The 25,879-nt window shown below is 40.7% G+C and overlaps 1 protein-coding gene across 1 annotated transcript in view; it reads right to left on the reverse strand.

Moving 5' to 3' along the window:
* Positions 1-25,879, reverse strand: part of LOC118785532 (low-density lipoprotein receptor-related protein 1B-like) — a 306,119-nt gene that overhangs the window by 46,855 nt on the left and 233,385 nt on the right. Inside the window, exons 53-65 of the mRNA XM_036540253.1 lie at positions 25,139-25,279; positions 24,132-24,319; positions 21,464-21,647; positions 20,653-20,738; positions 17,862-17,984; positions 14,245-14,426; positions 12,397-12,596; positions 7,730-7,918; positions 7,042-7,190; positions 6,711-6,804; positions 4,956-5,072; positions 4,668-4,787; positions 2,720-2,839 (exon numbers count right to left, since the gene is read on the reverse strand). Coding sequence (XP_036396146.1) covers positions 2,720-2,839; positions 4,668-4,787; positions 4,956-5,072; positions 6,711-6,804; positions 7,042-7,190; positions 7,730-7,918; positions 12,397-12,596; positions 14,245-14,426; positions 17,862-17,984; positions 20,653-20,738; positions 21,464-21,647; positions 24,132-24,319; positions 25,139-25,279 — 1,893 coding nt within the window. The remainder of the gene's footprint in view (positions 1-2,719; positions 2,840-4,667; positions 4,788-4,955; positions 5,073-6,710; positions 6,805-7,041; positions 7,191-7,729; positions 7,919-12,396; positions 12,597-14,244; positions 14,427-17,861; positions 17,985-20,652; positions 20,739-21,463; positions 21,648-24,131; positions 24,320-25,138; positions 25,280-25,879) is intronic.

The raw sequence follows: 25,879 nt of genomic DNA on the forward strand, positions 1-25,879 counted from the left end.
GTAACAGTAAAGTAGAATCTATGGAAAACACATTTATCCATGAATTGTGTGGAGAAATGTCTTCATCTAATCCCAATCAGTAATTTTGAAGCGTATCAACAGGCCAACCGTGGATCATTTCTCACTGCAGCAGTGCTATGAATTATTCAAGAGTGATAAATGGAAATATCCATTAAGCACCTGTGACATTAATGAAATCTTCAGATGTGACAAAGCCAAAAACAATATCTTACTTGCTGCTTTGGCTCATTAAATTTCTTTCAGTTCTTTTTGATGCTACTTCAAAGGTTTGAAGAAAAATTACATTCTTACTAGTGTACTGTAACTGCAATCAAGGTAAGGAGATGATGGCAGGATTGACTTGACAGCAGGCAAATTTGTATATGTATATATATATATATATATATATATATATATATATGTGTGTGTGTGTGTACGTGTGTGTGTGTTGCTTTGTGGTTCGTTGTGCTTGTGTAACTAATTGTAAAGTGTAAACATGGACTCTGTACCTACTACCCAGGCCCAGACCCAGATCATTTCCTGTATTCTTGAGGCTAGCAGATGGACTATGATACTAAGTTGTGGTCATAGTGCAACAGGCCTCCCAGAAAGGATCCTACATTTGAGTACTACACTACACACTACAGACACACTCATGCAGTTAAAAGCATTTTGAGAGAAGCACATTAAACACATTAGAGAACACATTAATCTGACAGCTTGTGTTAAGTGCTGAGAAGGCAAACGACAGGGATGTTTCCACCCTTCTCTAAAAAACAGTGTGCTAGCACCAGTGGCAGGACACCCAGCATGGAGATGGATCTGTGAAATGAAAAACTACTCAGAAAAAGAAGCACGTCCTCAGACAAATCAATCTGGCTGTAAGAGAGAGCCGACGCTATTTAATTAGAGAGATATACTGTCATGCCCTTTCTCCTATCACTCAATAAGAGGTCTCTTGTTTTTACAGAAAATAGCTTATTGATAACCCATAAATAACACACACTTTCACCAGAGGCGAAGGCAAAACACTGCCATCATACCCAGTTTCTTAATCGACAATGAGGAAAGTGTGACTTTGCCTCAAAATATCCAGATGAACACACTATCGATTCGATTTCATGAGAGAAATAAAAGAGAAAGAAGACATGAGGAAGGTAGCTTATTATGGATTACCATTGCACTGTGATTAATGCTAAACTTTTAAAACTTCCATTGGCAAATCTGTGTCCACTCCACTGTGTGAATAGGTGGCACTGTATTAATTCTTAGACATATCTGTTTAAAGATTCTTCAGATTTCATTATGATTTGAGGCCTTTACTTCACAAGATGCTGAAAACACACCAATATTAAGATGCAGTTTTCTACCACAGCACAATAAACTCAATATGCCATTTTTATCATTTGAAGGCATTTTCCGATAAAGCTTGTAAATGTCAAATCTATAGGTGCCCATCTGTCTGGTGTTTCTACAACCAATTGGCACAAGGCGAGAGCTGCCGTTCATCAAAACACCACCAACTGACAGTAAAATAAGTCTAGCACACTGAATCAATATTTTCAAGTTCATAGAGTGCAAATCCTCATCTGGTCTTGGGGCTTTTGTTTCTCCCAAGGACCACCTCAAGTTGTCGCCTTCACAAGTGATGAAGAGTTCAGTTTGTCCTTCTGGCTGACTGGACTATTTTGCCTGGGGTTTATAAGTCCATAAAACACTTGGTCCTACTCAATTTGAATGTTCATAGCCTCATCTTGTTCAGTATCATGGTCACATTAAAGCACAAATGGAAGCTGGAGTTCAAAGTCAAATATAGTTCGAAGATATCACCTAATATCTTAATACCTGATAGGTCTCATCCCAGGTTTAGTCATTCAATATTATTAAAAAAATGTATTTATTTTATTCAAACTAATTAAAAGCATCCATCAAGAGGCCCCATGCTGACCATTAATACTTAAAAACAAGCCTGATTTTTTGTCGGTGCTCAGCAGGGGTGCAAAAAAACAAGGGTGTGTACGAAGCACTTAGATGAGGCAGAGGGAGGGGGCTGGGTGGCTGGTACTGTGATACTGCTTTACTGATTTTTTTCCGAAATTTTTTTCAAATTTGAATTTTTCTAAAAATGTACTAAGTCATTGTTTCACCGCTGTTGATGGAGGGGGGAGGGGTGGCTGGAACAAGTAAAAAAAAGGATATATTTTCACAAACCAAAGGATATGGTCTCCTTGACAACTGCAACATGCGCAAACTCTAACGAAGGAGAATGATGAAATGAAATGGCATGCAAAGCACCACAGCCTCTTTATTTTCAGGCCACTGCGTGTCACAGACGAGTCTCATAACAGGTGGTGACGGAAGGGTGACACACTGTACAATCAGAAGCGGATCTTTCAGCTGGATGGGTCTATGGTAAACGTTTTGAGTGTAGGGCTGCTGTTCTGTCACTGATCAAGGCTCTTAACCTGTGTCATGTCATTAAATTTACAGCTGTGTACCTGCGTACCATGCAGAGCAGAGGCTATGAATGCTGCCATGGGTGAAGGTGTCTGGTAAAAACTGCAGTGTAACATTATACTGTATAGCAGAAAATAAAGAATAAAAAGTCTACTTTCCTGTTACGGTTTTGATATCAGTACATTTTACATAATCACAGTTCAAATTTAACCGTGTGGCTGTGACAGAGCCAAACGTCAACTGATGGCAAAAGTCAGCTTACGGCAGTCAGCTTCATCTGAGCCGTCAGCGCAGTCCGGGTCCTCGTCACACACCCAGAGCTTGGAGATGCAGTGCATGGTAGCCTTACACTGGAACTGGTCTGCAGAGCATGTGCTTTCAGCTAGAACAGAATTGAGGATACAGAATTCAAAACAGAAAATTACACAAGATAAATCTCAACGTTCCCTTTGTTATAAATTGATGGCCCCCGGTAATGTAAACAAATTATTCAATGGAACATGCTTTTCCACAGATCTGATACATTTGCATAGAGACATTACATTAGGTACTGCACAATAATGTGATCATGGCCCTTGACATACCTTCATCCCAGAGAATCTAATCCCCAACTAACACTAACCCTACCTAACTAATTTGTTCCCTCCAGATATGATTATCCCTGGTTAAATCTCCCTGTGCTGAGTCTCTCTCTCCCAGGAGTGACATTTATCAATATGCAGTGTCAGCACCCTCGTAATCCCAGCAATCCCTGCACCAGCCATCCTCTGGGCTCAGCCCCATGCTGGCCCGTTTTCCACAAGCTTCCTTCACACTTAGCCTGGGGGGACCCTGCGCGCAGCCAGAACGGAGCTCGCTACGGCGAATCAGTGGGGGGCGAGGATTTAAGACGGGCTGCCAGCTTCAAATGGGATTCTCCTCCCAACCTGTTAATCCACCTGTACCTTTTGTTTCATGTTGGCTTTTTAGCTCCTGAGGACACAGCTGATCCTATGCACTATCAAAGGCCTCCAGGCACTTTCACACACTGGCGCCGAAGTCTGAGGCGCCGCTCTCTCCGGCTCCTTAGCTTCACTTCGTATGCACGGCAGACAGAGAAAAAAAACCCCTTCGCGGGGAGCGCTGGCTTTGGCATTACCAAGCCACTGATACCTTTATTATTGTCCATCGTCACACGGAGATTCATTTCGCATTAGTTCAACGTACAGCAATAAAGACAACAACATTCACAGATTACATTTCACATTTAACGCACAATAACCGCTCCCTTTAAACATCAAGTACATTTGAAAAAAAATGCGCAATAACATGCAAGAAATGTGCAATTTCATTTCCCCAGCTGGTTGAGGAGGAAGGGCCATTTTAGTTCAGGACGGTGGGAAGCGCAACTCATACATCGGTTTCCTTCTACGCCTTGCTTGGGAGCCTAACGGCTGAGGTGGTAATGCTCTGTCTGCCCCTGTATTTCCTGGACTTTGGCACAGAATATGTCCTTCCAGAGGACAACAGTGTGAGAAGGAGAACTGGATTGTGTGTGGTATTGTAGATGATGCATTCAGCTCTCTGCCTGGGAGCCCCCCTGCTCTGCAGTCAACAGAGTTTCAACCCCAAGGAAACCGTTTTCCTGAGCTTGTTGTTATTGCTCACTGAAAGCCCACCACGGCGAGCCAGAAATGAGAAGGTCGGGACACTCTCTCTGCAGCATATATAAAAAGCTGAGTGCTGCAGTACAAAAGAGGTCTGCCGAGGAGAGGCTGAAACGGCAGCCACATTCAGCGGGAATTGAGAGCACACAATCCAAGGCACCAAGAAAACTTCTCTCTTTCCAGAACTTTACTTTTTTAATCACTTTCTGCATAAAAAAAAAAATAAAAACCCAAAAATTGTCTGAGAACTGTGAAGTAATTAAAACTAGCAACATTTTTGCAGGCTTGCACCACACCCTGGCCAATCCCCAGGCCGATACATTAGTGACCCATATATTATTGTCAAAACTGTGATGGCAGGACAGTCAGCGCTGCGTTCAGAGTGAGAGAAACTCACTTTCAGTCCCCTTTCATCTGGGGACTGGGATCTGCTCGGCATTTTAAATCTTTCTCACTGCCTCTTTTTCTTCTGTCAGGTGAACTGCGGCTGAGTCTAAGCAAAGTCCTGTCAGGCTCTTTTCTGAGCGGTCGGACCGCACACATAAATTTCCCATTGATTCTTACGACAGTCAGCCTCATCCTCGCCATCGCCGCAGTCGTCCTGGCCATTGCAGCGCAGGTTCAGGGGGATGCACTTCTGCTTCTTGGTGCATTTGAACTGTCCAGAGAGACATACGTACGTATCTGAAAGAGAGAGAAACGCATCTCTGAATCTAGAGAGGAGCCAGTAATATTTTTCTCTGGATTTGTTAGGAATAACAAAATTCTCATGCATTTATTTGTATGCCGTGCTTATAATCAGGTCCCCTTGTGAATTTTGATTTTAAATAATGTCTTAAAGGAAAGTCTTACCGCAGTTTGCCTCATCAGAATTGTCTCCACAGTCATTTTCTCCATCACAGATGAAGGGTGGGAGTGCACAGAGGCCAGTCCCACACTGGAATCGACCAGGTTGGCACTTGAATTCCGCTGCAAAGATTCAGTATATATTCAATTCCTCACATACAACACCTTTGGGACTGTCTCAAAGCCCTCTGTTCATAAGGTTTTCATTTGTTAATAGGCATGAAACTCATTCATCAGGCTAGAAGCACAAGCAGAGATGAGGATTGATCTATCGCTATGTGACAACCTTGGAGGTTCTGGTGTGAATAAAAATCCAATGTCAGCACTAACTTTATAATATAAGCGGCAAAACATTTAAAAGACTACATTATACTTTTTCTTTGGCAATTTACATAACTGTTAAAAATATGAAATGACTAACCATTATTGCATGTATTGTTGCTTCATGGTGTGACTGACAGCCTGTCATTTCTACCTGGCAAAGTGCATTTGAGATCTCCAATAGACTGAATGTAATCAACAGCAATCTGACCAATTCACAAGAAAATGGTGAAACGTCCAACAAAAAAAAACCTCTGCAAAGGTCTTTCTTTTGAAATTAGACAAAGCATAATATTATGCTCTTTCAGCAGGTATGACACACCAGACCACAAGTTCCCCCACTTTGTCCTTTTAGAGCTGGCGATTTTGGGCGCCACACTGACCTGGCCCTCCTCCTACCAGGCTGACTGATCCAGAGAGGCCTCATCTCCTCTCCCATGCTCTATGAGGGTCAGTCCTTGGGCTGTTATTCTAAACCCAAACAATTGGGACTCCTCAAGGTCTCTCAGAGCTTCTTGTGTTACTGTTATGCAGATGACGCTCAAATCTTGCACTCCTTACCCAGTTCTGATAAGCAGGTTTTCTTCAACAAGTCTCAACAAGCATCTACACCACCCATCAACTTGAGTTTGATCTCAGCAGGTGAGACAGGCCACCTCCTCACTGAGCCCTCACTCATTCAGAATCATTTACTCATTTCAAAGAATATCTTTCTGACCACGCGCATTGCCCTGACATTGACGGTTAAAAACTGACATCCACCAGCAGAATGTGTCAACACTGACCATCATCTGCTATTTGTTGATAAAAACTCTAAGAGAATTCAATTATTTATCACAATCTACAGTTCCCTGTTAAACCTTGTTAAAAGTAACACACACCCTGTGTCAGCCTTGGGTAATATCAGCTCTTGCCTTGCTCAGTCATCTACATCATCCCCTGTGGTGTTCTCTTTTCCTAGTCATTCTCTGGCCACTCCTCTTCTCAGTGCACCAGTTTTTTAATATATGTTTAATATATATTTGTCTGTTCTGTATTCCTCTATCACTGTCCATCTGTCTGTCCCTCCCCTCCTCTCTGGGCACCAGTGCTGGAAAGAATAATCTACCGGTGCACTGAGGAGCCAGGGTGGGCCAGTGCTATAAGTCTGTATCAGAACAGCCTTCCTTCACCTGCTTTCATGTGTATTCGCATATTATTGGTTTGATATTGTACTTGTAAATCACTGTATTTGAATTTACTAGTTTCCTTTCCCAATTTATTTAGTTATATAGTTTGCAACCGCTAGTAGCAGTATTTATAATAGTGGTAGTAGTATTGAGAAGAAGGGCAAATTTAGTTGACTGCATTTTTAACCCTTTATTTTCTACACATTACAATGGGTATCCTCTTTACTATGTGTAATAATAAAAACGGCACACAAACATGCACAGTGCTTACGGCAGTCTGCAGGCTCGTCAGACCCATCACCGCAGTCATCTACTGTGTCACACTTCCACCAAAATGGTATGCACTCATCGGTCCCACACCGAAACTACACACAGGACATAGCCAGAACAAGAGGAGAAATCAGCAACGGCATAGCAGATCAAAGGAAAGAGGAAGCAAACAAGGGAGGGAGGGGGCGAGGAGGATCAAGAGGAGATGGAGACAGCACTGGTGCCGCTGAACTGAATACCGCCCTGCCTGAACAAAGGCACCCAATCACGAACGCACACTGTACTCGGAACAGCATTGTCTGGGAGAGCAGAAGGAGAGAGCAGGTCCTGACCTGGCTGGCTGTGCAGTTGGATAAGCAGGTCTTTCTGTCGGCAGCGAGGTAGAAATTCGTAGGGCAGGCGCACTTATAACCACCGCCTGGAGAGAGGAGGCACAGGTGGCTGCATCCTCCGTTTGTCACCTGGCACTGGTGCTTGGGCACTGCACAGGGGACACAGTCAGCATTGTGAAGGGTCCCAGGCACCTCAGTGTAGCCACATGCAAGATGACAAGGTTAAAGCAAGAACTCTCCTTTTTTGCCAAAAAAAGTTTGCCCTTACAGTAACAAGCACTTTCGATTCTCTGTTCTGAAAAAGTTGCAACTGGAGCCCTCTCAAGATTTAAAAAAAAATACCTGAGGCGTGCTTCAGGAAGGCCAACATGTTCAAATCATGCGACAACGAAATATACAGGCTATTGTGCAAAACACTGGGTAATTCACTATTTGTCATTTATTTTAAATAGTAGAGAAAGCTCTTCTCACAGGTCTTGTGGGAGAGAGAAACAAAAGAGCCCCATACAGGGAACACAGTTTTCTTGCAATCATGGTATACTCTTTCTTCAGTAAAGGAATAAACAAGGATCGAATTCACATCAAATTTGACAGTAACCAACGACCAAGCCAGCGGGCTAGTAAGTCGAGACACGTAGCTGCCCACAGTCTCATAAAAGAAACAAGCCAGCAACAGATTCATAATTACCGTCGGGCTGGCGGTAAGGATGGTACACCTTTATGTCTGTTAAGGCTTGCCAGGAGCTGAGCAGCTCTGCTCTCAACGCTCCGGAGGTTTTGTGCGCACGGTTCAAGGATTTGGTTTTCCCGTCTGTCCAATAGATGTAGTCCTCAAACAAGGTTAGCCCCATCACCCCGTGGATGTCTTGATTAGGCACTATAATGGAATACAGCAAGATTCATCAAAGGTCTCACAAAGGATGCCAGGTGGAATATTCAATTCTGCATAAGCCGGACAGATCCAACTGCACAAGTCTGCTCAAGAATAATTGCAGAGACAACCTGTCAGACCTGCAAGGTTTTTATTTCTGCTAAAAAAAGAAGATGATATTGAAGGCAAGGGCCCCTCTCTGCTTGGCAAAAAAAGTGAATTATTCTTAATGAGTAACTGGCTCTTGAAGATTGAAAAAAAAAAAAATGGAATGCTCTGTAACAAAGAAAAAAACTGCAACCAAGCTTTCAATTTCAATATCTTTTAAATTCAATCCAAAGAGTTCAGTTTATTACACATAAGGGTTACATTTCTTGCAAGGAAAAATCAAAAACAGAATAGAGGTATACAAATCTGCTAATGAATGCTGGGTTAGAGAAAATAAATAAAAAAAACAGCGAGCGAAACATTTAATTTGTTCTTTCGAAAAAACAGACTGCATGCCTGGGAAAGACAAAGAGAGTCAATTAGCATCATTCCAATTCCAACTTAATGAAGCACATGCACTGCAGCCATAATTACGACTAAGCTTCAAGCTTTTCTGCAGTTAAAAGCCAGCGTGTACGTTCTCTTAGCCCACATTTGACATTCTGAACAGTAATGGTGAGTCCTCCAATACGTATTTGCATAACTTTCCCTGACATTTAACTGATGATTATGTTGTGGTCCCAAATGAATAAAAATGATGCATCCTACAAGCAAAACAAAGATTATGCGAAAACATGTTGTCTAGTTAAACCACATTGTTCCTGGACTGTTATTGTGTGTCCCCACCAAAATCATTTACCCTTTTCCAAAATGAAACCGGATATTGGAAAGTGCTGTCCATTCAGTGCATCTCTTCAAATGTGTAAGACAAACAGGCACTCAGAATTTACGATATGACATATTTGATTTCCATCTAAATAAAATGCAGTTCCATTTATCACTACAGGAGAAACTGATTTTTTATGGGCAGGGAGGGCATAATGTTGTGTGTCAATGGAAGTATGGCAGAAAGAAGATTGATCCAGATCTACACTAAGCCTTCGCTTATTCCAAAGCCTGTGCCGGCTGTCCTCTGTATCAGCTGTTAATAACCGATAATACCCTGAAATATGTGCATCTACTGCATCTTAGTTACTTCAGACTCTTTTCAAGTTCAACTCTTTCCATGAGCTGACGAACAGTCAGTCTTTCTCTGGCTTTTCTTTGGCTTCCCCTGAGAGACTGAGGAAAAATTTTACACCGAACATAGTTTGATCAATGATTTCACCCTGCTTCTATTATTGTCATTATTTGCTTTTTGATTGTTATTTACTTTTCTGGTGCAAAAACATGGTCCTGTTTCAAAGTTACACGTGGTTCAACATTCTTTGTTTCTACTGTAACGGGAGGTCAAATGATGAGTTAGCAGGGCAACCCATACCTATACAGCTTTGGGAGTGATGTCTATTGTGGGGATTTCTACAGCACTAACCACAATGACCCTGAGGTTATTTGTTCTCTACCATCCAAAAATTCACTTAATTTCACTGATCATAGACAAATTTGGACAATTTACAATTTATTCCTTAAATCCTTCATCTTAACATTCTGCAAATTATATCACAAATATTACAATACAGCAGTAATATTTCTCAACATTGGTGTCTTCACATATAAAGCCAATAGTCGCATTTGTTTATTTTAACCAATAGTCATTCTCAAATGTACACAATGTAACCCTGTTTCAGCCAATACACAACCTCAAAATAAATAGGTTCACATAATGTCTGTCTTATTTTAAATGACCAAAACAATATAAAGTAATGAATATATTAATATATTTTCCATCGCCGGCAAAAAAAGTAGTAAAATACATTTACTGTCATTTGTTGAAGTACTACATTGTGTAGTAATTTTATAACAGATGCAAGAATACAATGTAGGCCTTATAATGAAGTTTATTTAGTTACATGGATGTTCAAAACAGATTGTGAGCTAGCAAGCAATCTAGTTAGCATTCTAGCAATCTGTCTTCACTGCTGTAGATTTTTCATTATGTACTTACAATTTGTATAATGTGACAGCACTAATTTGAATACATTACTGTATATACCATTGCCAGTATCACTTCTATTATTTCTGTGCATTGTATCTATTGAGATGGCAGATGTGCTATTGGTTGAGATCTGATAGATTACAAACATTAACTCCTGTGCCATCTAACCTAATTTAATCATACAGAATTTCCATAGTATCTCACACAGATCACACAATATATGCACACAATATAGGCCCCATACATGGACCATTTTAACTTTCTTATCTTATTATAATACTTCTTATCTACCCTAATTTTCCTAATTTTTATGCTTCTGACTACTGGTCTCATATTTAGCCCACATTTAGCAAACTGCTGCCCCATTGTAGCCACCTGCAATTCAATTTCTCTCCTTGGCAGAAAAGATTTGATGATTATCTTGGTTATGCATGACTACATGCTAATGGAGCTCCTAACCAAAACATTTATAAGAATGCTGACAACATTCCCCAAAAACAACTGAAAAATACCATTACTGTCATTTAAAGTTAACAACAATCATCCTGTATGTTAACTCATGCCAGTTAACAAGGTTTAAAAGGTTGGTCTTAACATCCCTAATTTACATCTGTTTTTTCTTGGCCAGCTGCAACCTACAATTTCTGGCATAAAAGTGGCCATGGGCTTGCCAGCTAGCTTCCATAAGTAACTGGTGTGTTTTTTCCACACGCCTCCAACTGAACTGCTCATAACCAGAGCAAACCCAGTTGAACAGTATACAGAGCAAAAACAACAGATAAAATAACACTATTAGGCACGTAGAGACTTATTAGAGACAAATGGTGATGTCATTCACCCTGACACATCGCTTCACTGATAACAGGGTTTTATGCCTCTGACTTTCCCTTCATACTTGATTTACTTGATTTCACCTGTGACTCTGACGTAAATGTTGGGGTTTCTGATGACTTACAGAGAACTGTCAGGACTCAGGCAAGGACTCAGTCGCAGACCACAAGTGCGTCGGTTTCCGGGCAGTTTAATGATATCGTAAAACAGTTCACAAGCAGGGTCAAAACCAGAGAGGCAGTCCGAGGGAAAATCCAGGTACAGGTAAACCGGAACAGGCAGGGTCAAACAACGGGCAGGCAGAGAGCGAACAATACAGAGCGGCAGGCAACAATCAGGTCGAAAAACAGGCAGGTCGAAAACGGGAAACAGCAAACAGACGGGAAAACCGGCAGGGACGAAACAGTCGGAAGAACACTGCTACGAACTAGCAACAGGACAGGGGCATGCAGGGCAGATATAGGGCAGGGCTGACAAGGGGATGGGAAGCAGGTGTGCAGGCAGGCAGGTGAAGGCGAAGAGCAATCAGGCGGGTGGAGAACCAGGTGGGGAGCAGGCCAGGGCTAGAACACAAGGAAAACAAAAGCACATGGACAGGGAAAAACAAAAACACCACAGCTAGGGGGCGGGAGCACTGACAGAGAATGAGTACTTAGCTTGTAACTTGGTGCTTTTGTTAACTGAAAGCATTTTTGGTGGAGATTCTATAGACAACCCAAAACCTACATTTAGAGTGATGTCAAATCTCCAAACCCTGGGAATGGCGATCCAGTCTCACTTCACACAATTCACACTTCCCAACCCCTTCACGATACACACAGCCTTTTGCAAAGGCGAGGGAGAGAATTCTGATGAAGTGTCTGGTTTTATAACGTCGTTTGGACCCACAACAAACGGATTCACAACCACACCACCAAGAATCAATTCAAAACACTGTTTTGCTGAAACAATAAAATGTGCAATCAGTGAGATGAGTCACATTTTTTTCTGTGACTAAGATTTTTTTTCCTTGCTTAAGATGGAAGGAATTGATGACGAGGGTGTCTGGATGTGAGAATACAAGACTCCCATTTGAGCAACATCAATCAGTGACAGACAAGTCCATTTCGTACAGTGGCTAGAGATTAAAGCAGCCAGTATTTCATTTTTTCTGGGTCCTGAATCATCCATATTGAGAAAAAGTAAACAAACAAAAAACAATGAATACTGAGTTAGCATGGGAGGCATATAAGCAGCAAACAACTCTGAAATGGAATTCCAGGGAGAAAATGAGACAAATGAATGTGGTTTCTGCTGAACTTAACCCTTTCTTCAGATTCTGTGTCACCCTAATGAATCAGACCCAGCTTCAGGGAATGTGGCCATACATTTTGCAAGGTCACGATACTGCACTGCTTCCCACAAATGGCCATACTTAAGGAATATGGAAAAACAGGGAAACAAAGTACAGAGGCTGTTGTTGCAGTTAGTTAATTACATAAATACGCGATTCCATCATTACCAATACAAATTTTAAGACAGACAGGCTGGGACCCTGGGTAATATATAAGCCAAATATATTGTCGCTTACCCTTGCGTCTTCTTGTGCCATCCATGTTTGCAAACAAGATGTGGTTTCCATCTGCCCAGTACAGCCTCTTGTTGGTGTAATCGATGGTTAAAGCCACAGGGTTATAGATTTCTGTGTCAATGATCACAACATTATCACTGCCGTCCATGCCGATTCGGCCAATGTGGGGGTATTCGCAACAGTCTATCCAGAAGACGTACCTGGCAAAACACAGGATATTTAGTTAATACTCCCTTCTGAAGTAATAACTACCATAAAGGCTACTGCTTCTAACGCATATCCTCACAATGAGCATGAAGGTATGGGAACACACACATGCACACAGACAAAAGGCATTAAAAACACCTCCATTGAAAAAACGATCCCCACTTAAAGGATACATTTTCATGCTCAGTGAAAGAGAGACAAATAAGGCTACGGCAGATGCATATGGCTAAGCAACTGAATGAGTAGGAGAGATGGTGATGTTGGCATGTTGCAAAAATGTCAGACTATCAGGTATTTTATTTATCAATTTAGATGTGACAACACTGAGGTGAAAAGTGCAAAGTAGAGTGACAAACATTTCATCAGTGCCATTGTTCAAGGAGACACATGGGGACTAAAATAATCTAGTGAAACTATGGAGGCAGGTGAAGTAATTGGCAATACAGATATTCTAATCAACAGAGTTAAGCAAATAATTGGTAAATTATTTAAGCAAAGTTGGTAAATTAGCAAATCAAAGTGTATGCACATCAGTAGTTATTAGCCAATCATAATTCACTGGTTAAATGCAAACATGACCTTTAGCTGGTGTAGAACAAATGTAGAACAAAAAACTAAGAATAAGAAAAAAACATAACAACAAAGTATAACACAGTCAATTAATGTTAAATAAGCACATGAAGCTTACGTTGTTTAAATTATGTAGTTATATCAAAACGCACAAAATATGAAAACATTAAAATGAAATGAAGTACTATCAGATAAATACAGAGAAGGGGATGTGCAGATAACTCTGGTACTAGGAGCTGGACCTTCAAGAATTTGTTAAAAAAATGTTAAAAAATTAAATGGAGAAATTAATTTATTCTATCTGGAGAGACCATTTGTCTGCATTTGCACAAATGTCCATTGACATTGCCTAAGAAGTCATTTTTAAATTTCATTTTACAAATCTGATCAAAGCGCACAAGATTTTGGAATACAAAAAAAAAAAGAAAAACCTCAACAATCAGACAACCTCAACAACCTCTTCACATATCAAAACAATCATTAATAAATGCATCATTTCCACATGGCAATGAACAAGAAAGGGGATTGCTGTGTAGAATGTAGAGATATTTGAGGTAACCCAAATAAAGTTTTTTTTTACAGTCAGAAGTCATGGTTATACCCATGGCAGTACCCTCTATTTGGAGAAAATATTTACCTTCAAAAAGAGACATTTTTTGTAAGTACCAAATTGGCTATATTAATGGGAGGGTGAAGGGAGCCCTGTCATTGATTAAGAAAATACTCTACGGCCTCCAATACCTTTGTTGATAAATAAAATATTTCTGACAGACTTTTGAGTGTTAGCATTTTGCGAAAGCAAACAGCACCATCTTTCCCACTCTATCCACTTAATTCCCCATTATTTAAGTTAAAAAGAGAAAGCATTCGCTTGTGTGATCAGGATGGTTTGTAGATATGCCAATATGTACACCTTGCCCAAACACTGCAAGCTCCCCTGGAGGGCACACATTGTTTACTGAATATTGTAGCCATGACTATTGGAAGTATGTGTCATGCACTCCCCCATCTTGACAAAAAAAAAAAAAAAATCAGGCAAAACACAGTGAGGAGGGAGCTGCTGATCCATACGCAGTCTGGGTATCCAGAGCCAGGTCTCTGGGGTTCCTCAGCCCCGATCCCATGAGGACAGTGGGGTACAACCCGTTGACCTTTGACACCTCCAGGGTCTTCCGCTCCACGTCACACCAGTATAGATTCTTCCCTATCCAGTCCACCGCCAGCGCACTGGGGACTGCCATGCGGTGAACTATCTGAGAAAGAAAGAGACGGAGAAAGCCACATGAAAACCTCTGCACTGTGTCCAAGCACAATGAGCCATTTGACACCATTAAAAAATTACTGCATTTTGGAGGGCATATCTGGACATTACAAAGGGTGATCTTCCTTTGTTAATGATGTTATCAGGGAAAATGCATTATAAAGATGAGCACAAAATGAATGTTGACATCTCAGACTCCATGCCTAAATCTTATTGAAAATTTTTGGTCTGAGCTCAAAGAAAGCAGCACACAAAGAAAAAATCTGCAGCACCTAGAGCAATTCCTCCAAGGGGAACAATACAAAATCCCACTCAAAAGTGTCACAACCTCATAAAACACTACAAGAAGTGTCTTATCTGTGTAAATCATATCAGAAGAGAAATTTCAAGACACTAGTTATGGGGATGTGACTAAACATGAAGCTTTCTGGAATAAAATCCATATATCCAAAATATACTACGCTATTAAGGAAATATATATGTACACACAGATTGTTCCTATCTAATAGGCAGCATGAATACTGCTTTGTCATCTGCAGAAATAAGCATTACATTTTTCTTCCACTTTTTACTAACACCATATCTCTACAGGCAGTTAGCAAACTTTTTTTAATAGTTTTATAATTTTTTGTAGCTACACGCTAACAATAAGAAGCTAAAATTCTAAACTGGAGGTCTCTGAATACATACACAAGGACGGCTGCATTTCGATTGCAAATGTTTGAAAGTTTCCAAATGAAGAGAATGACTTTAATCAAACATTGATAAACAAATCTTTTAATTGCGGTGAGAAAACAAGCAAGTATATCTTATTGTGCAATTAAATTAATGCATTCAATGAGTGCGTTTAATGAAATGAAACTGGAATTTTCTGTCCACATTATGAAAAACAGGCCATAAATGATATAGGACATAGGGATATAATCAAGGATATAATCATCACATCAACAATGCACATCCCAGCTGGTAGATCAAGCTGATCCTTCAGAACACTATTTCAATCAAACTTAAAATAACAGCCCCTGCTGGCTGCATTTAAAACACATAGAATGCTTTGAGGTCTTCTCTATTACCATTTAACAGGACATATATAGCCCAGGCAATTCATTGGGTTGGCCCTGCAGTAATAATTAAAATCTGCCATGCTTTTAAAAAAATCTTTAGAAATATGACTTTTGCCATCAAAAAACACCCACTGTGAACAAGCCATTAATTATTATTGAGTTTCTCTTATAACAATGGTGCTTTTGGTATCTGCTCTGTCTTTGTTCTGACTTGAACAATAATCTTATGCAGGGTGTGCTAAAATGAAATGTCAACACCTGAATACAAATACACAAGGTAAACAACTTGAGTGCGAGCAGTTATTCATTTAGTACTGTTCCTTTCCTCCTCTTTTAGAAGTTGTATATCTCGAACAGCAACAGTCTTCACAACTCTGAGACAAAGCAAGCACTGATAAAATGCCAGTCAGCACCAACGCTTGGTTTGATGAAAGATTATTCACATTAATACTGCATCTGTTCCATAATGAACAATCCCAACGTGTAGGCTATACTTAAACGAGCACTGATCTTATTGAGATTAAAACTGGGTTAGGAGTGCAGTTCTTGCCCCAGGGAAGATAAACGCGCAGATAAATGCCAGCCTTCAGGCTTACAGACCAGGATGTAGAACTTTACTCCAGGGTGAACTGATTTCTTTGTGATGGAAAACACACTCTGGACAGCTGAAGTGTTGTGCACAGAGCATGTGCCTCTGAGAGCGCGGGCCAGAGGCTTGCTAGAGGCGGTTCTCCTTGGAATTGGCCGTTAGGGTGCATTTAGGCTTGCTTTTTGGAGGATCAGCCCTGAGGTTTATCAGGTTAATGGCACAGGTTATTACAAGAGCTAGCAGGATCTCGCCAGACTCATCGGTTCTAATAAAGCTCCCACTCCTGTTCATACTCTTAGCAAAAAGCTATAGCTTTGACACTGTCTTATGTCTCTACAGGCTCACTCAAGATAAGAGGGAATGAAAGGAAAGGAAATGAAAGGAAAGGAAAGGGAAAAAAAAAATCAGCTAATTTTACATTCATCTGCATATGTAAAAAGCACATATATGTTTGCTAAGAAAACAACTGACTTTCCCAACATGGTCACAGGTTAATTCAATGGCCAACATTTGTCATTCTGCAACCTTGAGATGAGAATCATATTTCAATAAAGTCGCTTACGGGCTGTTTCTCCTCTAAGATTGAAAGCCAGCAATTTGGGCTATCTCTCTTCATCTCCTAAATAATGTTATACGCTTTAGGCTTGTGCCCACTGACACCTTTATTTCACTTCTGACATTGTTCAAAAAACTTAAAAGAAAAAAAAATGACTTTACAGTGGTCTAGCTTGCTGCCTTGTACACCATAGTGGCAATGAATCAGAAAGGGATCCTGGGTTAAATCAAGCTTAATGAGCCGTTATTCCTTTGTATTAAAGCTAACGAGCCAGGGGGTCCTGGCAGGTGCACTACTGACACCCCATGCATGCATCAAGTGACACTGATGGGCAAACAGGTGAAGTATGACTCCCTGCCCTGGCTTCCTCACATTCCATTTCACTGTCCAGGGCAACACACATCAGAATAATCCAAAAGGCAACAAGCCTTTTTGCATTTTTTTTGCTGATTTCTATCATAAACCACAGGACAACATGCAGTATCATAAACCACAGGGCAACACACATTAGGGCAACATGTATTAGGGCAACACATATTAGAATAAGCCACATGGCAACACAAAATAGTAAGTAAGCCACAGGACAACATGTGCTATGATAAAGCACAGGACAACACACATTATTACAAACCACAGGGCAACACATGCTATCATAAACCAGAGAGTGACACTCATTATAATAAACCACAGGGATACACACATTATCATAACCCACAGAGCAATATGCATTATCATGAACATATAAGCAACAACTAGAAGTTCCCGGAAAAATGACTAATTCAGGCTCGTGCTGTGCATTGGAAGCAGCACATACATTAGATGCTGCTACCACTGTGTTAATTATAATCTTCCTGCAAGCGAGACACAAGATTTACATAAAATACACATATCTAACATCCTATTACACATTCTTAAGATTAAGTATATTAACGCATCATGTACATAAGCAGAAAAGTTGAAAAAGGCTAAGATTTCAGAGGAGCCATCCTCCGTAAAGAATCCTGACCTTAGAAACACTGAACTGGCAGCACACGGTGAAGGTGTAATAAAAGGACTGTGCTGACAGTGTGGAGTCTCCTACAGAGTAATCTCACCGTGTGCAGGAAATAGTGAGAGAAAGCACTGATGTTTCTGGCAGCTGGACTCACACCGTAACACTGCAGCGTCCCACATCACTGGGGTTGCACAACCTTAAGCCCCTGAAAGCTCCCACCGTACCTTAAGGTCACTCCCGTTCAGTCGGATTCTATTAATCTTCCTTCCGCTGGGTCTGCTGGAATCAATCCAATAGATAAACTCCTTCCTGTAGTCAAAGTCTATTGCGATAATGTTACTGAGACCCTGCAGAGGGGAAAATGAGAAATCAGACCATCAAGACCGCATCTTTCCACGACCATTTTTCCCCACTACTGTAAGAATATATTTATCTGTCGATATCATTCATGTCAATAAACTGAAGAGTTAAGTCGAAATGAATCTCATGCAGAAGATGCAATAATATGATTGTAGTGGCACTTCATTCATTATTAGGGGAGTGAATGAATCATGCAAGTGCTCAGCTACAAACAATGCAAAATTATTTTCACACATTTTTTTTTATAGGACACATTTTTGTCTGGGTGAGTCACTTTCATTGTAAGTCAAGATTATACAACCTAGCATTTTATGTACACATCAAATACATTATTTATAAAGGCGTAAAAGCACATTCTACAATGAATGGAAGCTGAAGCTCAATTCAAACTAAAGACACAGAAGAAAAATACCAAAAAAAAGTGCATCCATTAATGTCATGTTTTAGACACTCCTGTGTAAGTCAAAGGTTTACAACCTTGAGAGCATCTTGTTCTTAAATTCACTGCAGGCATCTGGATACAGCAGCAGAACCTGGCCCGGCATCTTCATTAGCTAAACACTTGTGACAGATGCTGAAATGTCCTTAGGGAGTCACTGATTCTGCAGAAGTGCAAAGCTCCCTTGCCCTGCCAATGTGCAGGTCAGTACACGGGCAGTGGAGGAGTGTGGCTTCGTTGTAACAATGGAGCATTAAGGGGTCGCACCTTCAGGGTGCAGCCTCTCATTAGAATAAAAAGATAGGCTAGGCAAATTCATTTATACAGTGTTTAATGTACAGAGACTGTCTGATGATGAAGAGGGTTTATTGAACACTGAGGCGATGCTCCACTAAAAGCAACATGATCATATCTTCTTAAATCCTGCTGATCACATTGATGTCTTGTGCATAGATAATTTCTTGGCCCGAAGTCAATGGAACACCAGATGGGTACCAAAGCAGGCCACTCAGACGTGACCATGGGAGTGTTCTTCATTAGGATTTTATTAATCCAAAAGGAGGTTTTATACAGCAACTGCTGACAAGACGACCCTGCAAAGAGGGTCATAAAGAAAGTGCTTTTACGTGGAGTACACGAATACTCCAAGGTGCGATATTCCAGCTTGATCCGAATCACTCAGTTATAGGCCATAGCTGTAACTGACTCGGTATCACAGCAGTAATCTTTTGAAATGGAGTCGAGAAGGAGCTCAACACCTGCTTCACCTTGCACGCCAGTGTCCTCAAGAGTCTCTGTAAAAAGGAGTTGCAGTGCTGTACGACGAAAAAGCAGACGAGCTCGGACACCGATCACATGCGAGTTAAACAGCATCCAAGCACTTTACCAGGATGCAGTTTTCAAATATAGCGCGCTGTAGCTGAGGTGTGTCCAGTGCAGTTTTGGAGGGAGACAGAAGGGATGACTCCCAAACACTCATGCTGCATGTGCTGTCCCCCCAGCACAAAAACCTCGCGCTCAGAGAGACAGTGGATGCTGACAACTGAGGCCACGCACGGCTACTCAGTTGTAACCCTTCTGATGGGCAGACAGTACCACGCAGGGGGCTTATCTTCCCCTCAAGGGACACATTGGCAGCAGATGCGTATAATCAGCATCGCCGCTCTTGGTTCTGTATGAGCACGGGAAGGCCCTGGCAATTAATTCCTCAAAACGAGAGCACTCTAGAAATTAATAAAGAGACGACTTGGACTGCAGTGAATCTCCCCGGTACCAGAAAATTGCTTACCATTTTGTATTTGGTAAGCTCTGATTAGATTGTCACTTTTATAGCAATTAAAGTCTGCACAAGCATATTGCGCCATTCTTATGAAATTATTGTGACGTGCTGAATATGTTTAAATGCAGATCCAATGATAGCTTCAGTTAGTGTTTTCAAAGAGAGGAAGCTGAGAGTGACATTAAACCTTGTTATCATAGCAACATCAGAGATCTACATTGTTACTCTCTTAATGTTTTGCTTTTGTAGTTATATTTTATGGGTGTCTCATAATGTGAAAGCCCTCTATCTATTACCACAAAACAGTAGGTGTACAGTAGGTGAAACGCCATATACTGCTATATATAAATGTTCTAGTCAATAATGTAATGCTCTATTGTACATTACATATTGTACATCTGTAATATGGCAGATACTATTGTACACTGACAAATATCAAATTCTAAAAGCAAAGAAATATGCCTCAGGTCCACAGATGCATGCTTTACATGAATCACATCAACAGGCCATTATAATGTATAATGATGCATAATAAAATTTATTTTCTTTAAATGATTCAAGTAAGTTCAGGCCAAAAATGCCAAGCTGATGACACAAAAATAGATAATAATTATTATCGAGAGAAATGACTATGCTTAAACTTTGTCTCCTCTGTCCCATTTAAATACGAAAACACTACACTACAAAGAGACCCTGCATTCAGAGTGTGGTTTTCTGGTTTTGTTTCAATTCAGGAGTAGCAATTCCCACAACTGTTTTCTACTAAAACACTGAAAATTATCAAGTACATACAACAGATGCCTTCTAACAATGACCTAAAATATGACCTTATCATAAACATGCAGTCTATTACAAACACTTCATAAGACCTCATTCATATGTGCACTGACATGTATTAATTCTACAATAATGACAGGTCTATGCTGCAGTTCATTACCTGTTTCAAGAGTGTGTAATTTGACCCATCAACACTTATTTTCCTTATCTCATGATGATCAGCGAGAATGAGAAAAGGTTCTTCAGCTGGAAATAAAGTAGAAATAAAGTTGAGCAACCAAGGAACATTAGCAGACCCCCCATATAAAGCACTAATATAAGACCAATGAACTTTTCACTGTCATGGATGACACATATGTGACAAAGTTACAAATTAAAAAAGGATTCTGTTAGAGTTTTTGTTCATAATGTTCATACAAGAAAGAGTGCCATGTGACAGTTACCATGCCATCGAACACCAGCAGGCACCAAGAGCCCATATCGGCAGAACAAATTGGCTTCATTCTGCTGGTGACAGGATTGAATAGATTGGCTAGGGCCCCCTCGTCACTCCACTCTGAACACCTTGAGCCTCGCGTGTGAGCTTTTGAGTTACTCACGGCATCAGGAGGATGCACTGATTCCACCTGATTCCCATGATGCACTACTGTCTCACTATCACTTGCTAATCCGCTTGTGTAATGTAATACCCCATTCTTTGGGAGCAACAGCCATATACAAAGATGAACTTCCACCCTTCCCCCCAATACAGTGCCTGCGAGTGGAAATTGCTTTCTGTGCATGAATCTGGGCAGATGCTATGGAACCCACTCAACCATTCGTGGCCAATAATAAAAAAAAAAAAAAAAAAACTGAGATAACTGTGCTACAAGTTCACGTTATCCCAGAACATTCAGCTGTAAGTGTGTGACTGTAGTGTGGCCAGAAGCTGAAAGAGCACCTGTGGCAAAGAAACCAGAAATGTGAAATACCTGAGAGAGATTTGCAGCTATTTGGGTTGTTTGCCGGTGCTTCATAGCCATCTGTGCACAGACACTTGTATGATCCATACATATTGATGCACTGCTGGCTGCAGGGGAGGCTAGAGGAACATTCATCAATGTCCACACAGGTTTTCCCATCATCCTTCAGGTGGAATCCTGGCCAGCACTTACACTGAATGCACAGCAAAGAAAGTGGAAAGCAGTTATATTAGTCTCTATACATAATGAGGTGGGAGATGAAAAAACAGAAACTATATACTGCTGCTGTACACTCAAAGCAACAGGTCTTAAACCATATATCAACATGTTTAAAGAAATGTTTCAAAATATATACTGGTCATGTCTAAGAGTTACAAAATCATAGTATGAAATACAGTATATGAATGACAGTCAATACAAATTAACCCTAAACTTCTAGGTCAAGTGTAAATAATCATCTCATTAATTGCAAGAATCCAGCCTTATGATCTTTCATTAGCTGAAAGCTAATTATAGCTCTGTATGTCTTTATAATTTTGACAGCCTAAAATAAATACAATAAAAGGAGTGTTCGCCTGATTCACAGCAACCACTGATTGGATAAATTCTTATTACTTCTCTTTATAATTGAAACACCAGCCTTCACTGAAAAATGCTAAAAATGTTAGTGATTACACTTAGACACCTAGACACATTCTGTACAGGAGCGATTAGAAAAATACAAGCAAGAAAACTAAGCTTGTTACTAAGAAAAAGCGTGAGGAGAAAATGTCCTATCCATGATACAACACAAAAATTTGTAGCTTGGACAACATTGTAAGTAATCGTGGGTGGTGAAATGCTGTATTGTACGAACAGGGGAAGCTAACAACAAGAGTAAACTTAAAATGTATATCCCTGAAACTGTTTTTCATTATTAACAAGACAATTTTAGCAATAATCACCTCAAGTCAATTCTTTGGTACTGAATTGTTTCTAATGCGGTAGCAATACCTTTGCACAGTAATGTATGAAACTTATTCAATGAGGCATGCTTGTTCATTGTGAAAAAGGGTCAGAAAGCAGTGTCAGCATCATTGTTAAATAAAGTTTTCTCTCTCTGCCGCACTTGAAGTGGAACTGCTGCACAAGCTTTCTAAAGGCCAATGAACCCCAAGGACGAAAACAGTCCACACTGTCCAAAATAAGACGGTTCTTCCATGAAGAAAGTAATGGGTATGAATCACTACTTTGCTCTATAGGAACAATGTAAAGAAAATGAAAATAAATTCACATAAGGGTGCTCACTGGAATCAAAAGTCTTTGAAACTGGATTAAAAATAATCCCATGTTCTTTGGTATCTTTTGATCACAGTTGAGTGATATCAAAAAATCCTAGCCACTTGTGGCCAAGACCTATCAGTACATATGCCACCAGCTGCCAATGAAAGACATTTCAGTCAGAAAGACAACAATGCCATCTCTCATACTTTGTGAGACCTCTCTCCATATGCACTGTCACAGGCACAGGGGAGACCCTCTACTTAGCAATATAGTGCCACACCCTCTGCTTTTCTCTGTGCCAGCTTCAAAAACACTGATCCCACAAACACTCACTGGAAGGATTAGTTCAACTGAAAATACTGCTGCAGAGGCACAGCTCAAACCTGGCAACAAATGACACCAATCTGATCCAGGATCAGCTTGGCATCCCGCAGCTCTATAACACAGACACCTACGGAGGAGTCTGGCGTTTCTCATTCCACCAGCTGCTTATTTTGGTTGACAGTCATCATCCTTCCCCCCTCTAACACCACAGCAGAAACACAGCAACAGCTTGTGTTACATGCTGATGCAAGGAACACCTACCTCTGAATCATTAATGTGATGCAACTTTGAAATTACACTTTGTAAAGCTATAAACTTTTTTTACTATTCAGAATGCACCCATTTCGTTTGTCTGGTTCAATAACTGAACTTTTAACTCCTATCCAGACATAAATAGACAGCAGATAGTAATGTTTCTCACCCAGCTGGTGTCCTCTTAGCCTCTTAAACTACTCTTTTACAGGCTCTCCACTGAGATCTAAAATAGTATAAACAGTGATTCCTTGAGAGTTCAGGCCCCATTAGCCTAGATGCATTTTTTACTTTTCTATTTGGACTTTTTTTTAAAACGCATTCTATTGTTGCGTGAAATTTACCAGGAACTGCATACACAATACCGGAACACAAATTTTACTTGGAATCAGAACACCAAGTGGGAACTTTCAGTTCAAATATAGACCGCATAATACAGTTTTCTTAATGAAAACGCAATTTATTAAAAAATATACACATAAGAAGACATATAAGTATTGTCAAAAGCAAAAATAAACCAGCAGGTTAATTGCTTATCAACTTTCATATTAATTTACACAAGTAGATGTCCCCAAATATTATCTTGAATGAATAAACAGGCTAACTGTAGTCTATACAGTTTAAGTCTGCCGGAATTTTCCAGCCCTGAAAGTCTAGACTATGGGAACAGTACTTAGCAAGCTGGGCAACACTCTAGGCTACAGCGTCAGTAACAGGCTAAAACTCTGTAAATGCCACTTGTATTTACTGAGCTGGCCAACGTTCTGATCACAATGTCAGAATTGAGCATGCCCATCAACGATCAGTGGAAACTAAAAAGAAAGACCTTGCTTCAAACCTTGTATCCGACTGGAAGGTCCTGGCAGTCCTGTGTGCATCCACTGACTCTACGGTTCAAGCACTCGTTCACGTTGCAGTTCCTCTCATCTGAACGGTCTCCACAGTCGTCCTTTTTGTCGCAGACACTCGCGATGGAGACGCACCGCCCATTGCCGCACATGAAGAAGGAACTGTTGCACAAGCTTTCTAAAGGCCAATGAACCCCAAGGACAAAAACAGTCAAAATTAAGATGGTACAGCCATGAAGAAGAAAGTAAAGAGAATGAGTCACTACTTTGCTCTATAGGAACAATGTGAAGGAAATGAAAATATGTTCACATAAGAGTGCTCACTGGAAACAAAGGTCTTTGAAATCAGGTTAAAAATAATCCCATGTTCTTCAGTTCGAAGATGGTTCTGGTTGAGTGATATCATAGAAAAATCCTAGCCACTGGTGTCCAAGATACAATTATAGATACAAGATACAATTACATGGGAGGCTGGAAGAGCGAGCAGGACTTTGAGAATTTGAAACAGCTGGTCATTCAGAAGCCATCTGGACTTTGCTCCACACCTGTTGCTAATTGTTAGGATTACACATATGAAATTGGTCTGGCAACATCATTTCTTTAATTCTGCTCTCTTGGCCTCATAACAACACTCATAACGATCTTGTCTGTTTTCATTTGATTAACAAAACGTTTCACAAAAAAAGCAAAATAAGCAAACAACAAAAAAAGCTGAAGTATATGTGTGAGTGTGTGTGTGTGTGTGTGTGAGAGAGAGAGAGAGAGAGAGAGACAGAGAGAGACAGAGGTGGCGAGCAAGAAGACTACTGTTCTTTTGAAACAGCCACAGCAGAGGGATGAAAGGCATCATAAGTCATAAGCCAGTCACATCTTCATCGGCACTTTGAGTACTCCTGCAGGAGTGCGGGACGGAGAATGGCATAACAGGTGTTCCTGTCGAACCCTGAGGGACTCCATCAGGAACTCCGTATAGTCACTGATATATGAAAGGCCTTGCCTGCAGCCGAGCACTTTGGATTCTGTGGCAGCTCGTCGGAGTGGTCCGGACAGTCTGCATATCCATCGCATTCCCACTGCGCGCTGAGCAGACACCTTCCATCTGCGCAGGGAAACTCCTCTGGCCCGCAAGAGCGGTACGCTGCACAAAACACCAGGCAATTAGCGCTGCACAGACTCTGCATAGAACACCAGGTATTTAGCACTGCAAAGACTCTGCATAGAACACCAGGTATTTAGCACTGCAAAGACTCTGCATAGAACACCAGGTATTTAGCACTGCAAAGACTCTGCATAGAACACCAGAAAATTAGCGCTGCAAAGACTCTGCATAGAACACCAGGTATTTAGCACTGCAAAGACTCTGCATAGAACACCAGGTATTTAGCACTGCAAAGACTCTGCATAGAACACCAGGTATTTAGCACTGCAAAGACTCTGCATAGAACACCAGGTATTTAGCACTGCAAAGACTCTGCATAGAACACCAGAAAATTAGCACTGTACAGACTCTGTACAGAACACCAGGAAATTAGCAATGCACAGACTCTGTACAGAACACCAGGAAATTAGCAATGCACAGACTCTGTACAGAACACCAGGAAATTAGCAATGCACAGACTCTGTACAGAACACCAGGAAATTAGCAATGCACAGACTCTGTACAGAACACCAGGAAATTAGCACTGTACAGAGTCTGCACAAAACACCCGGAAATTAGCACTGCAAAGACTCCGCATAG

This window comes from Megalops cyprinoides, chromosome 11 (genome assembly GCF_013368585.1).
Source record: "Megalops cyprinoides isolate fMegCyp1 chromosome 11, fMegCyp1.pri, whole genome shotgun sequence".
Classification (NCBI taxonomy): Eukaryota; Metazoa; Chordata; class Actinopteri; order Elopiformes; family Megalopidae; genus Megalops; species Megalops cyprinoides.